Source organism: Cervus canadensis, chromosome 11 (assembly GCF_019320065.1).
Source record: "Cervus canadensis isolate Bull #8, Minnesota chromosome 11, ASM1932006v1, whole genome shotgun sequence".
Classification (NCBI taxonomy): domain Eukaryota; kingdom Metazoa; phylum Chordata; class Mammalia; order Artiodactyla; family Cervidae; genus Cervus; species Cervus canadensis.
The window spans coordinates 41,632,741-41,648,168 of NC_057396.1; the positions used below are offsets into that span (position 1 = coordinate 41,632,741).

At 46.1% G+C, this 15,428-nt stretch overlaps 1 protein-coding gene across 2 annotated transcripts in view; it reads right to left on the reverse strand.

The window, feature by feature from the left end:
• SYT9 (synaptotagmin 9) overlaps nucleotides 1-15,428 on the reverse strand; it is a 205,817-nt gene that overhangs the window by 43,165 nt on the left and 147,224 nt on the right. The window contains exons 4-6 of one of the 2 annotated variants that reach the window (XR_006272093.1): nucleotides 14,188-14,308; nucleotides 12,419-12,590; nucleotides 10,228-10,352 (exon numbers count right to left, since the gene is read on the reverse strand). Coding sequence is in view for 1 of the 2 variants with exons in the window: in XM_043482537.1 (XP_043338472.1) it covers nucleotides 10,228-10,357; nucleotides 12,419-12,590; nucleotides 14,188-14,308 (423 nt within the window). In the remaining variant the exon portion in view is untranslated. Of the gene's footprint in view, nucleotides 1-10,227; nucleotides 10,358-12,418; nucleotides 12,591-14,187; nucleotides 14,309-15,428 lie in introns of both variants that reach the window. The other variant, XM_043482537.1, reaches the window with a different exon arrangement.

Sequence of the window (15,428 nt, forward strand, 5' to 3'; positions counted from 1 at the left end):
CCTCTCTGAGCCTGCCTTTATGTCTATCCACACGTACTCTTTTTCCTCCTAAGGAAGACTTTACTTGTTTCACTACTTTCAGTTTCTTTGTGGAAATTAATTTTCTACAAAGTTGTGTGGGGCAGGGCCTTGTTGCTGACCACTGGTGAAGTGGTTAGGATTAGGTACTCTCACTGACACAGCCTGACTTCAACCTCTGACCAAGGAACCAAAATCCTGCTTCAAGTCACTGCAGGCCGAGGCCACCTGAAATCCGTAGGAGACAGTCATGTGACTGATCTTCAGTCCTGAGGAACTGGGCCTTTTCAACCCAAGGGAGACATCATGAGATGGAGAGCTGCCCATAGGTCCTTCAAATCCACCCACGATGTGATTTTCCCTTTGGAAAAATAAGACCCAAGTACAACAGAAAAGCAGTGTCCCCCCTCACCTCATACAGTATTTGTGTGTCACTAAGAGCAGAGAGCCTTTCTTTTGGCCACAACTGTTTCAACACACAACATCAATCAAACACTGACAATCTGTTTCATTAGGAAAACTCTGTTGAATGCGTCATCATGTCCCACTTATTCTGGTAGGCATTGGACATTTCACAGTGAGCAAGACGGATGAGCTGATATCATGACAGCTTTGGGAATAGTGCTCTTCACTGCAAGGGAACACCAGCTGGGTGGGTGTTCACTTATGTCTCAGATATTTTCCATCTCAAGTAATAGAAATCCTATCTTGCAGTGCTTACAAAACAAAGGAAACTTACATGCTTATATATTCATAAAGGCCAGAGGTAGCATCATGTTCAGGAGAAACTTGATTCAGCAACTCAACCATATGGGGTCTGGATATTTTTTATCTCTCTAGTCTGCCACCCATGGTTGGCCTCACTCTAACCCTGGCTCTTCTAAGGGTCCAAAAGGGCTACAGCTACTCCTAAGTTTGCTTAGGAATTTTGCTCCAAAGTTTTGAAGCAGACTTCAAAACTAAGTTTGCTCCAAAGTTCGCTGCTTTGTTTACATCCAACAAGAAAGACAGCGTATCTTTGTTCAAGCATTCACACCAAATGCTGTGTAATACTCACTGACTGAATAAGCTTATGGAGTGCCTATCCCCATGGTTGGTTTGGCTGGTTAACCTGGGACTAGGTCTTAGTTCCATTACTGGAGCCAAGGATGGAATCAGGCGCCCTGGAATCCCCAAGCAGAAATCAAGGCCATCAGAAAGACATCCTGTTGTCTATGTGGGTACCTGCAGAACTAGGGAGGCTCCTTATCATCTCTTCAGCTTTTTGTTCTTGGGATATGAGAACTAAAGCCATCTAGTCAACACAGCTAGCTGTCTACAGAATGCACTCCACATTAGCTTGTCTTTACTATTCTACTGGCTTCATTAACACAATTTTACTATTCCAAGAGACTCTGGCCCAGAGAGATAAAGGTTGCACATAACAACATTGCTCATCAAAGGGACTTTACCCCCAAACCATCAATTCTTCCTTAGAAAGCATCAACAGACAGTTTATACCCCTAACCTCTTTGAATCCTAGCCTCAAAATCTTCACCTTGCTGTATTCACTATTATATCATGATCCTGACCCAACTCTAACCAACCTTCTTCATCCCTTCAATTCCCTCCCCCCTTGCCATGCTGAAAGACCCACCTTAAACTAAACTTCAAAATATCAATCAGTTGGTCCCTGCCCTTCTCCTTCCATTACCAGGTAAGCAATAAACTCAGCTCTGCCTTTTTCTTTTTCTTTTTTTTTTTTTTTAATTAGTTGGAGGCTAATTACTTCACAACATTTCATCAGCTCTGCCTTTTAAAAGTTTGTTCTGCTGATATTTGGAACACAGCATTCAATTGGCGCATCTCCTGAAAGACTCATTTCCAGGAACACTGGAATTCCAGAGATTCTGGCCTTTGGCCATTATCAATGAAAAAAATGTTGTCTGCCTTAACAATAAACAAGCGGTGTTGCAGCCATCAAGCCATCACACGACTTCACATCACAAGCCGTCATAGCCTCCCTCACACAGGATGTCCACCATCAAACGATCAGACACTGCAGCCACCCCAACGATGCACCCAGAGGAGACTCAGGATGAAAAAACAGAGGACACTGGCCCTAGATAGCTGAGGGACATACCAAAGGAATGATTTCAGTGAGTTCAGATGCTTGAACCTTCCAATATACAGAAAAGTGCTAAATTCCTTAACTTGAAATGTCTGGTTTTCTTTGATTCACAGTAATCTTTTGATGTTCTGACTACCCGGTCTTTGCTTACTCTTATATATCCTGGATCCTCCCTTGACTCTTTAGAGCTGTTCCTTACAGCTATCAGAGAGGCTGTATCCTGGGCTTAAGTCCTCAGTTTTGTCTGCTGAGTAAAACATAACTCTCAACTTTTAAGTTGTGTGGGTTTTTTTTTTTTTTCACTCAACACAGGATGCCCCACCTTTGCCTTGGACCCAATTGAGGAAGTACTCTCCTCTCCACAGATAATCAATCATGAGGCAGTGTGGTTCTCTCAGAGGCTGTCATAAAACATGCTAGTTCATTTCAACTATGGGGAAAGAACTGGCCATCAGCCCACAGTATTAGCAGTCACCTCTAAACACCAGCCCTGGAGCTGAGACTGCTGAAGGCCCAAGCCCATTGTTAACCTCCCTCTTATTTAATTACTATTCAAGTGTGCTTCAGGAACGCTCCAGGGCAGTGACTGCTGAGGCAAGGTCATTTCTGAGAGAGCAGAGGCAAGATGCAGTTGACTGTCTACTCGGGCACCAGTGGTACTTTCCAACGCAGTGTTATGATCTCTCATACCTCTGCCGTTGTTCACTCAGTCGTGTCCAACTCTCTGCAACCCCATGGACTACAGCACACCAGGCATCCCTGTCATTCACCATCTCCTGGAGCTCACTCAAACTCTGTCCATTGAGTCGGTGATGTGATCCAACCATCTCATCCTCTTCTCCTCCTGCCTTCAATCTTTCCCAGCATCAGGGTCTTTTCTAATGAGTTGGCTCTTTGTGTCAGGTGGCCAAAGTACTGAAGCTTCAGACTCAGCATCAGTCCTTCTAATGAATATTCAGGGTTGATTTCCTTTAGGATTGACTGGTTTGATCTCCTTGCTGTCCAAGGGACTCTCAAGAGTCTTCTCCAGCACCACAGTTGAAAAGCATCAGTTCTTCACCACTCAACCTTCTTTATGGTCCAACTCTCATATCCATACATGACAACTGGAAAAACCATAGCTTTGACTAGACGGACCTTTCATTATGTCTCATTCATTCATGTTTTCATTCACTCCTCAGATACTAATTCAATGCCTAGTAACAGGGACAGTGTTTCCATCTGGTGATGTCCATGTGTAGTCATCTCTTATATTGTTGGAAAAGGGTGTTTGCCGTGACCGTGCGTTCTCATGGCAAAACTGTTAGCCTTTGCCCTGCTTCATTTTGTACTCCAAGGCCAAACTTGCCTGTTACTCTAGGTATCTCTTGACTTCCTACTTTTGCATTTGGTATTTCCCAAGGTATTCATACCTCTAGTTCTTACCTTAATGCTTCCATGGTTTATATGATTCCTATCTCTACAGACCACTGGAAGAGTCACAGATTCTGTATATTAGTTAAAGATGAGAAAATGCTTAGCATCCATTTTCTTCCCCCTAAATCAGATAATTCTACATAGGAAAGAGGACTTACTTGGGAAACACTGAATGCTCTTGGCTCTGTTTGCTGACCATTCCCTCCACCAGCAGGAAACACAATGCCCCATTAACACTAACCATGCCTACTGGTCCAAACTGCATTCTGGCCACTTACATCAACTGGCACAGATTCTAACAAGTTTGTTACATGTTTTTCAGATCCCAACATGTACTACATTTCTATGTTCTTTGCAATCAGTGTTGCTTCAGGGGCTTTGCAGGTGTTTATGGATATCGGAATACTAAATCCCCCAATAAAAAATTTAGTTTTTGGGGAAAAAAAAATCTCAATCATAAGGCCTTTATTTTGTCCAAAAAATACCTTCCCACTATTTTCCTCTTTTTTTAAAATTTTCACAGGTAGGCCAAGCTAATCATTACCTGATGTAAAATTGCTGCTAAAATGTTTCCCTGGTGAGAAAAGTCAACTTGCAGACCGATGTCCTTGTCACCTTGATGTCCTGATCAATTCTCATTTGGGGTGCAGCACTCTGCCATTTGCCACAGGGACGTCTGTGGTTTCTGCCCCTCTGTCTCTTATGAAAGAAGATACAAAGTTCTTCAGAACCTGACCACCCATATCAGCATGTGGGGGACCTTCATAATTTACTAAGGTGCCTAAATTATTGTTCTGAATATTTCCCAAGTGCACTGGAAATACAGAGTCACTACCATCAGAGGGCAGTTCATGGGAACAAAGTGACAGGGTTGTGGGGGGCGGAAATGACCTCTTCTCACATCCTTCTCCTAAATAAAGAAAAGGTAATCAGAGCTTGGAGCTTAATAAGGACCATCTCCATTTGAAGAGCTCACTGTAAATTCAGTCTTAATACCTTTTACATTTTGCTCTGAACTGACTTCTTCTTTGGACTGAGAAACTGTTGAACTTTAGAACTAAAGGAACACAACTGCTTTCATTATGTCTCATTCACTCACTCATTCATTCCTCAGATACTAATTCAATGCCTATGTAACAGGGACAGTGTTTCCATTCTCTGTAAACTGTGCTGTTACATTCAAAGGAATCAATGTTACATGTCCTGCAAACTGAGGACAAACAACATGAGGTCAAGGATCAGACAATCCCTCCAGAAATGGAGTCTCTAAAGCCAGGCCTTGTCAAGAGAAAAGAGACACATTGAAATCCCAATGTTGAGAGGAAATCTTGGAGATCTGAACATAAGTTATAGGTTAAAGGAAATGACGCTCTGATATAAAGGAAGTTTTACTAGTTAGAAAGAGGAAGCAGACAGCCTTTGTTAGGAGAGATGTGGGGTACTTGATGTGAGGTCCAGATTCACCCCTAAACCTTGAAGCCTCAAGTTTCAGGTGGGTTGAGGAAGCTGAATGCAGTTATGGCTCCTGAGCCAACATGAAGCTAGAGGAACAAGGTAGAAATGCCACGTAACTCCTGAGTCTCCTGCATATCCCTGAATGCTCCCAGGATGTGAAAAGGAGATGACAATATTGGCCAACAATGTTTCTGTTGCGGGGGCGGGCAACCAGCAGGTGTGGAAAGCGACCCTATACCTGGGCTGCACAGAAGACCTCTTGAGCCTGGCATCAAATGAGGTGCTGCCAGGCCTCAGAGACCTCAGGGCAGTCAAGAGGTGCAGTGGGGCCTGGTCAGCCTTGAGGGGGTTCCATCAGCACAGGTCTGAGGGCCAAAGACAAGCAGGACAACAAGCCCAGTCAAGATGCAAGCACACTGCTGTCCCCCGTCACCAGGGTCTTTGTGCTTTCCTCTCCAGGCGGCGGCTTGGGGAGGAAGGAGAGAGCGTGGCAACTTTCCCTTGGGCCTTCCCACTCTGCCTAGTATCATGGTTTTTTTTTTTTTTTTCTGGCCTCCGGTTCCTTCTCTGCTGGTCTGATCCTTACAAGGACCCGAGCCTACACACATTCAGACTCCATAATGGAACCTGACCTCCTGCTTGGTTTCTTCCAGTCAGCCCCCCTCTTTCTGGGCCATTGCTCCTCTTTCCTAAATCTGTTACGAGTAACAGCTGGCCCAGAGTGCTAAAGCCTTTGACTTCCTCACTTCAAAATCTTCTGGGAATCAGGTGAGGTCACTTGTGTCCATTTCCCTGAGAAGGGGCGGACCTTTCTCAGGAAGTCTACTTTCAACACTCCTGCTGGAGTGGGACCAGGTTGCATTTCCATGACCTTGACCTCTAGCAAAGTGGACCAGGAGTGGACACTTAATCCAGCTTGGGCAATCTTGAGAATATGCGGCCCTCGAAGACTTTGGGTAGGCCTGCTGGGCACTTGATGGATAATATCTAGAGTTGATTTAAAGGGCCTGCAGTGGTTAACTCCCAGTCGAGTCTGGGTGATAACATTTGCTTTAGTCACACAGCTCAAAGTTTACACCCTCAAGGGGGCAGTGGCTGGCAGATGAGAACTCTGCTCACCTCAGGGTGTACGGTGCCACACCCACCACTACTTATGCTAGGAACTGCACAACCGAGAGTTGTAGGGGCTTTCAGCTCTTGGGATGGTCCTGCAGAGTGTCAAGACTAACCAGGTACACAGGGGAAAAGACTGAGTTTGGAGACAGGAGGACTTACTCACACTTGAGTACCCCCTGAACAGGGCTTTGGGATTTAGAATCTTGCATCTCTGTCAATTAGGGGGAATATTGCTGACCTTCATTGTACATTCTGATCAGATTCTATCCCTTTTAGAAAAGTAAAAACTGCTTTAACCCAATGGTGTCTGTGGTCTGGTCTTTCCATCAATGAAATTCACTATTTTTTAATCCAGAGGTCAAACAACACTTCACAAGGAAGCGATGGAAACTTGGAGCTATTTCTCTCTCTCCCCCCGGAGCGCATGCTGGGGTCAGCTCCACGTGTAGGAGTGGGAAAGGTGCTCAGCACCATCTTCTCTTGGATATACAGAGGAGGGGACTGTGGGGGGAGCCCCGAGAGCACTGTCATCTCCTGAGGGCCTGTGGAGGGGATGCTCCTGTCCCCAGGGCCCAGGCAGCTGCTCGGAGGGAGTTGACACAGCTTTCCGAGCCACTGACATCATGGGGAGACAGGAGAGTGAAGCGGCACTGGCTGACCTTTGAGTGTGCAGTGAAGCCGTCCAGAATTCCTGAGAGAGAAACGGATTTTTGAACTCACTGGCTTTGAAGACTCCATCTGCCACCTGCTCTGACAAAGTCAGGGTATGTTGGATGCAGCCCCAGGCAGGCTGCCAGATCTCTGCAGGTCCCAGGGTTCAGTCCTAACCTGGCCTCACGGCCCCCAGCAGCAAAGAGCATCTGCCAGGCCAGCCTCCCTTCATACTAAATCCTAACTACCCTGTATCTTCTCTTTTCTCTCTCTTGCTCATTCATTTTTATACTTATGCTTATGTACACACACACAGAATAGCAACTTAATTGCTATTTTTGTTTTAAAGTAGAAAATGTAACAGTTCTTAGTGTAACAGTAACTTATCTTTAAGGCCAAGGAAGAAAGGAGAAAGAATAGAACTGAAATACCTGTACCTACATCCAGCCAAGTCACAAACGACCCCTTCCCCCAGTTTGAGGTGACCACTCACCAGCATGTGGGGGGTGAGGGATATCCAAACTTTTTTCCCTCTATAACAAACATTATGATGTTTCTTTGTGCACCAGTCCCATGAGAACACACAGCAATATAGGACCTACATAAATAATGGTGGTAACTGGGAAGTTTACTGAACATTTACTGGGTGCCAGCCACGGTGCTTCACATACATTAGATTGTTTAATCTTCACAACCACCCTTGTGGGACAGGCACTATTATGGCCACTTGACAGAGGAGAAAAGAGATTCAGAAAGGGACGGACACACGCAACTGAGAGGCAGCACAGGGATTTGAGTCCAGGTCCATCCAAGCCCAAAGTGAGCACTTCCAACTGCTCTGCCCATAGCCCCCTCCATCCTGACAGTGTCAGCAAAGCGTGGTCACCCCTCTGACACCGCTTTTCACCTCATCCAGTTCCACTGCCGCAGTTCTGCTCATTACACGTTTGTTCTTAAAAAGAGAAAATATTGCTTCCCTGCTTAGGATGGATTCAAAGTCTTGGGCATGTACTTCAAAGACACAGGAAGCAACAGGGCCAGGAAAGCCTCCCTCCATTTGCCTTTCACATAAGGGACATTTCATTTCCCTAGCTCTGCAGCAATGGTTGAGAAAAGACCACTGTAATCGCTGAAGTAATTTTAGCTGCTGTTAACAAACAATTCCCAAGTTTCAGTGGTTTAACCCTAAAAACACTTATTTCTCACATAACTGTCAAACACGGATTTGCAACAAGCCAAGTGCTCAGGGTTTAAGGCCCATCTCCTGGGCGGTGAGCGGAGCCTCCCAGGCCCGCTTTCTACATGTTCCCTCATGTGAGGTGCATGCGCCATGCTTGGGGGCTCATGTACAATGTGCCACCCCCAGGCACTCCCTGGCAAGGCCATGGACAGGGAGGGGCTTGTGCACAGAATCAGGGCTCCTGTCTCAGCTCCACGCCGCACCCTGGTCCTCACTCCTTTCCCAATCCTTGTGTTCAGAAGCTCTGACACTTCTTAACACTCCAGATCACAAATAAGAATGAAAGTCGGCAGAGACTCTGTAAGGGTGCAAAATGTCTATTACAAATGCTCCGCCGCTGCTAGTGACAGGCTCCGGCAATTATATAAGCCCACAGATGGACTCCTTTGAGAATTCCACCAGGACCTGAAGAAGTGAGGTGCATCGTAGTCAGCACCAGTCCCCTAGCTATTTCTCAAGTGGTTCACAGGTTCGATGGTCTCCCGCAGGGATTAATTTTGGAACCAGGAGAGAGCCTTCGCTTCTGTGGCCCAAGGACAGAGGTGTCCTCAGGGACCTGAAAATTAGGGGGCCCCCAGGCCCTCCTGGAGTATACCACCTGGAGGCCCTGAACCTTAGAATCAGCCCTCGGACCATGCCCTGCACGTCCCCTCCGGTACCATCTCCAACAAAGACGGTCCCTTCATCCCCTGGGGTCTTCCTGCCTCTCCACAGCTGCCCTGCATGCTTACTTAGGCTCTCCTGACGGTCCAGGGCAGTGAAACCCACACTGAGTGAGCAAGGCTCTGCTCTCGGCCTCTCAAGACGGTTTTGCAGGGAACAGAGCTGCCTGCCCTGGGAGAATAAGAGGGAGTTCTCTGCCTGGAACCCACACTCCCTCATATTCTTGTTCCCAGGGGCTCAGTTCACTTCCCAAGAGCAGGAGGGACTAAGACTTCGTGGACAAGCTCACCCAAGCATGACAAACACCTCCTTCCTTTGTGCCCCATAGTATCTGATGGGGATGATAATGTTTATGATCGTGCACTTCAGTGGTTAGTTTACACGCCATCCTCTCTCTTAGAGTATACAAGCTCTTTGAAGAAAGGAAAGGTTTCTTACATCTATATATTTTTTCTATCTAATATGGCATTTGACCCATAGAAATGTCACTCAGTGAATGCAATTTATTCCTGAAAGAGTTAGTAAATAAAAAAAGAGGGTGTGTCACTGAGTTAAGGATGAATGGGGGAAGAATGAGAAGGAAAGGATAGGGGAGTGAGTGAATGAATGTGTGGGCGGCAGAACCATGGTCCACTGCCTGCAAGTATCCACTCTTCTTCTACCTTGCAACCAGAATCAGAACCCTGCTTTTTCAGTTGTACACACTGCCACCAACAAAAAGAATATACTTCCTACCCTCCATTGAAACCAGGCATAACCTTATGACCAAGTTCTGTGACTAAATTAAATAGAAGGAGCAGTGCTGCATAAGACATCAAGGAAAATCCTTTAAAAAGGAAGGTATGTGCTTTTGGCTTGTGTCTTCACCTTTCTATGACCAGAAGATATGTGATGGTTGGAGCTTAGCTGCCATGTTCAATGAGGTAACCTCAAAAAAACACAAAAAACAGAACAAACAAACAAAAAAACCCCACATCGGGACAGGGAGGCAGAAGGATAGAAGTCTTGATTTCTGTTAATCACAGAGCCACTATAACAGCCTAGACAGCCTTCCTCTGAACTTTTTTTATGTGAGAGAGAAATAAATTTCCATTTCACTTGCTATTTTTTTTTCATCATATACAATTGATACTAACCCAGAATCACAGGTTTATGGTAGAGCTAGTCCTAAAATCCATGCTTCATCTCCCCCAGTCTCCAGTTCTTTCTGATGCCAGCTATAAGTCACTCTATGATGGTCTGACACTCCACACTTACCCAGATCTTGCAGATGCCCTCCAAATGTCAATCCAAAGCCATGACATAAAATAAGAGAATCTAGATCTTTTTTTGAAAACATTCACAGTGAACGATGATCCCTGGTCAACATTCAAAACCTAGCAGACTGGCAGGGAGCAAACTGAATCCAATTCCCAGGGAACAGTCCCAGGAAGTACAACCAGGGAAACCCATCGATGACCAGAGAACCCGGTACACTCACAGTTTTGGTGGCTCCTGCATTTCAACTGTAAAACATTTATCCTTCTGCAAAGGGGTGCACATTGGAGCAGGGTCTTACCTCCACCAGAGAATGCCAGTGTGCGATGGGCTTGCGTGGATACGACAACATTTCACTCCAGTGGTCTCTGCCCAGCCTCTCAGCTTCGTTGCCTACTTGACACACGCCGATGATCTCATTGTGACCTACACTGTGAAATGGTCCACAATAGTTATTTTTTCCCTAATATTTTGGTATGTAAGAACAGCAACTACTCAATTAAACATAGAGGAATTAGGAAAGGGTTGGTTCTTTTCATTCCCGAATGCAAAAGCACAGATCAACCTTAACAGCCACTAGGACTTGGGGACCAATATGGCACTTGGGGGGCACAGAGAGGAAGCCCAGAGTCTTGCCCTCACACACCTGGGCTATCTTAACACTGGCAGGACTTAGCTTGTTCCCAAGAACCCTGAGTTGGAAAAACTCCCTGACACACACAAAGGATGCCGCCGCTGGTTCTGGAACAAGGCTGACTTCAGGCCTTCAGATCTATGTAATGAAAAATGGGGGCACTGGAAGGAGTTTCTTGCACTGATGGCTGTTTCATTTCCGCAAACGGGAATCAAGAATGGGTCATGGAAGAGCTCTGAGTCTGGCAGCTGTAGCCTTGAACTGACAAGGGCAGAATGGAGGTGGCTCCTACCTCTTGCAAGACCTTTCTTTATAAAACATGTTGTCTTTCCATGCTCTTCCCTCCTTTCTTCCAAGCCCAGCTTTGCTTCTCTGACCCAACTTCAGTCCCCTACTGTAGAAAAACACTGAGATCCTTTAATACCTAGCTAATATTTCTGAAACATCCTCGGACAGGTATCTGCCTTGGATCGTTTTTTTTCTTCCTTCCAGTTTTTGGTTATAAGTCCTTTGCATGCATCCAGAATTACATGGCTCATCCTTTAATTCTCTGGGATCTAAATTCACAGGCTCTTTCTCTTTCCTTCCTGCAAAGATGAGGGGTTTTTCTCCTATGGACAGGGCAAGGGGGAGGCAAGGGTGGAAAAGTAGTGTGAAGGATATTGGATTCTATGCTCATTAAAATCAGTTGCATGCAGAAGCCCCATGAATTCTGCCATGGATTTTTCCAGGCCAGATTCATGAGCTTATTGAGAATTAAATTGAAGCAGAGCTCACATAATCAGATTTGTCGATGTGGGAAACTTGGCAATAGCTTGAAAAATACCGGCCCAGCCTTCCACGGCTGGTGGGCCATGTTCCCTCCTGTGGCCTGACACTATTGGTGTTGTGTGTCATCCAGAGGGACAGGATGAGGTCTACGGGCCAGCGTGTGCTGTCACACCCATGTGCAGCCGAGCCAATGGACATGCTCCCTGGGTTGCAAGACGATTATGTTTCACCCAGAAATCTGCTGGAAAGAGTGTTCAGGGCACTGAGGCTGCTGGGCTGACATTTCAGGGTCTGTGGGAAAATTTTTAGCTGCAAATGATATTGTAAGACATTAGAAGTCAGAATAAATTTTTTTTTTTTTATAATTGTGCCCAGACCACGTGGGAGGTTACCAATTAAAAAAAGACTTTGCATTTTAGTCTAATGACTGGTTTAACATGTATAATTCCCTGTTGGTACTTCCTTTGCATATTAAAATGACTGTTTTTCAAATCAGTCTTTTAAATACACAATTGGCTACAATGCAGGCTATAAATATCTCTTCTGTGCGGTATTAATTAGAAAGTCGAGCATCTGATACATTTTAATGTACCCCGTCATCCATACTGATTCTAGCAATTTCAAGAGAACATTTCTGTGTTTGCTTTCAGACTTAAGTGGATAGAAATGATCTTTATTAAACATATTGGGAGAAGAGAAAAAAAAAAAGAATGAAGCTGTGTATTTAGAAATGTTGATGGTCTGGCTCAAGTAATCATGCTGCTGTTTTGAGTGGAATCTTTCTGATAAAGGCCAGGTAGGACTGCCTGAGGGAAGATTAAGATCTGTGGGGCCCACAGTTCTCCAAGCTGAGATTCTAAGGGGTGTACAGGGATGGAGAGGGGAAGCGAGGAAGAGACAGAAGGACGGAGGAGGGGAGAGCCATGAGAACTAGGAGCGCTTAGAGGCTTGACTCCTTGTCCGTCAGCTCTCAGGGCGCTGCTTAGTGGCTGCACTAGGACACCAGCTAAGAATCCACAGCTCCCGCCCCTTCCCCTGGTCCTGGGCACAGTGGGTTTGCAATGGGAAACAGCTCCAGGCATCTCACCGGTCGTAGTCCATGACTGCTATGGACAGGTGGATTTGGTCAATGTTCTCAGGAGGGACGTCAAAGACTATGGCTTCATTGTAAACAGGATTCAGAGTGTTCCTCTTGGTGGATGTTTTCCTCTTTTTCAGTCGTCTGCCATCACACATCAGTGAGACTTTCACGTAGGGATCTGCACAGACCATGAGAAGCAGGGGTACTGTGAGGAGACATGCAGATTTAGGCCAGCAGTTTCGTCATGGTGGAGTTTCAAGGCCCACAGGGTGCAGAAGCCCTTCACCTGCCTGCAGACTGGAGTCTAAGGATTTTAATTTATACGATGTCTGGGCAACAACTGAAGTTGGGGTAATTAAGTCATTCATTCAGGAAAAAGCACAGGACACACTCTCCTCAAAATGTGTGGAATTTAAAAATAGTGTGACTGTTATCAAATTAGAAATGTTCCAGCTAGGATTCAGGACTTGCCAGGCTGCCACAGGAAGGGAAACGCAAGCCATTTTCAAGGCACGGGGGAAGAGGTGGCACGCTCTGACTCGGAGCCACCCCACAGAGTCTTTTCCTAAAACACAGGCCTTTAGGAAAGGGAGAAGCTAAACACCTAGACATAGTGAGAAGCTGAGGTGTGGGTGGATGTCCTTCAGCGCAAGGGCTTCAAGCTCTTGAGCTGCCTGCAGTCGAGTTGTGAAGGGGGAAGCAGTTCAGCAGGTTGGGGAGAGAAAGGATGCAGGCTTGCTTGTGGGGCCATGCTGCGAATGGGTGACAGGGGACGAGGCTGGTCTCTGCACCTGGTGGGACATTCCTGGCTTCACCTCACTATTTTCCTGCTCAGTGGGGGCGTTCTCCTTGCTTTACCTGCATAACCATGGGTGGCCCTGACACTCATACACTGTCCAGGAGGACTTAGAGGGCCAGAAGGGGTCACATCTTTTTTTTTTTTCTGCTTGAATAAAACACTGGTATCCAGGAGGCAAAATATATTGCATCTTTTGATCTCAGTGACCAAAAGCCAGTGGACTGGGCACTTTGTGACCACATTTTGGGAACCCCTGCAGAGGTGGCTTGTAAAGTTATAGAAAGGAATTCCATTTCAGGATACCTTCTGTTAGGATTTTGTTTGTTTTGTTTTTTTATTTTTTGGCCATGCCAAGCAGCATGGGATCTTAGTTCCTCCACCAGGAATCTAACTAATGCTCCTGCATTGGAAGCGTGGAATCTTAACCACTGGACTGCCAGGGGAGTCCCTCTGTGAGGGTTTAAAATTTAAGGATACATGCTTGATTCAATGGAAAAACCAAACTGCATAGTTCACTGATGGACCTTTCATAGAAGGATATAGGATATCAATCTTCTAAAAGCCTGAGGTGACAATTGCTTGTATCTGAGGAAAGACCCAATTAGATATATCAGCATGTGCAAACTGTGGGTCCAGTCCACAGTCACGTGGCGGAGAAGACCTAAGGGAATACTAGTAGTAATAATGAGAGCTAACACCAAGGAGCATTCACTGTGTGCCACGCAGCATCCTTAGGCATCATAATCCTGTAACAACCCAAAGAGCCAGACACTATTATTATCCTCATTTTTACAGATGGGGATCTAAAACCCAGAGAGACTGACTTGGCAGCCTCACACAGCTATTAGGTCTAGGACTAGGTTTAAACATAGGCAGTTTGGTTCCAAAGTCCATGTACCTTTATTACTCTACTGGAAGCTTCATGAGGTGCTATATAAGAACTGTAGGAGGAAATCTGAATTTGAGATTGTCCCACCTGATGCTCCTGTTATGTCCATTGCCTTTAAATTCCTTGCTTTTATAATGGTAATGGTCAGCCTGCCAGCCGTGGGAAGATAGCAGAGGGAAAACATCAGTTCTCCAAGATCCACGTTGTCCTGTTGAGAAAGCACAAACTGAAGCACTAGAAGTATCTTCGTTTGGCAGAAACCAACAAAATTCTGTGAAGCAATTATCCTTCAGTTAAAAAATAAATAAATTTTAAACATAAAATAATAATCATAGTAAAGAAAGTGTCTTTAGCCTGGTCCACACAGAAGCAGGGGCAGGGCAGAATTGCAAGGGGCTGCACTGGTCCTTCCGCTCATCTCCCAAATCCCTCACGTCTTTTCTCTTCGCATCGTCAATCACAAGAATAAATGTTCCTACTTCCGGAGCCCCCTCCCTAAGGAAACACACTCATCTTTAGATGGCAGAACTGCAGACCATCTGGGTTCTGTCCCTTCTGTCTCATTACCTGCAGCCCTGCAGAGAACAGAAGCCCCACAGCCTAACTACCCCCATGGAGACCCCCATGCAACTTCACTCATATCCCCACCATAGTCCACACAGCCCCCAGGACAAAGCTACACAGAGTACCCAGCAGTGCTGCCTGCCTCATAGGCAGCCCACACATGCTCTGTACACACCCCCCGCAGTCTCGTGCACTCTTTCAAATGGGTCTCCATACAGCCCCTTGGAGACTCCTTATCCCGGGTTTCCTACATAGCTTCACCTGCAGTTTTTCCCACAAGCCTCATACAGGCACACAAATAGCCACCATCCATATGCATCCCTCCCCGACAGTCCCTCACTCTCCCCTACATGGCCCCTACCAAGTTTGCTGCAATACTTTCATACACTCCTGCAAACACTCTCCATCCCAACACATGCATGTGTGCACACACACACCCCTCTACCCACAGAACCCTGCACACAACCTGGTCACACACAACCTGTGCAGAGCAGGATGTGGCTTCACTGAGGCCTGCAAACACTAGTCCCTACTGCAGGGGTCTGCAGAGCAGCAGCCCTGAGCCCACACATCCACAGCCCTCGACACACTCGGACACCTGCCCAGCCCTGTGCAGTCTCTCCAGGCAGACAGACATAGGAGGGGATCCAGGTCCCACAGCCCCCAATTGCTGACCACTGGGCTCCCACTCTGCTGAAGTTTTGCTTCTCCTTGGTATGTCTCTAAGAAGACCCACTTTTCTCTGCTGGGGAAAACATCTCCTC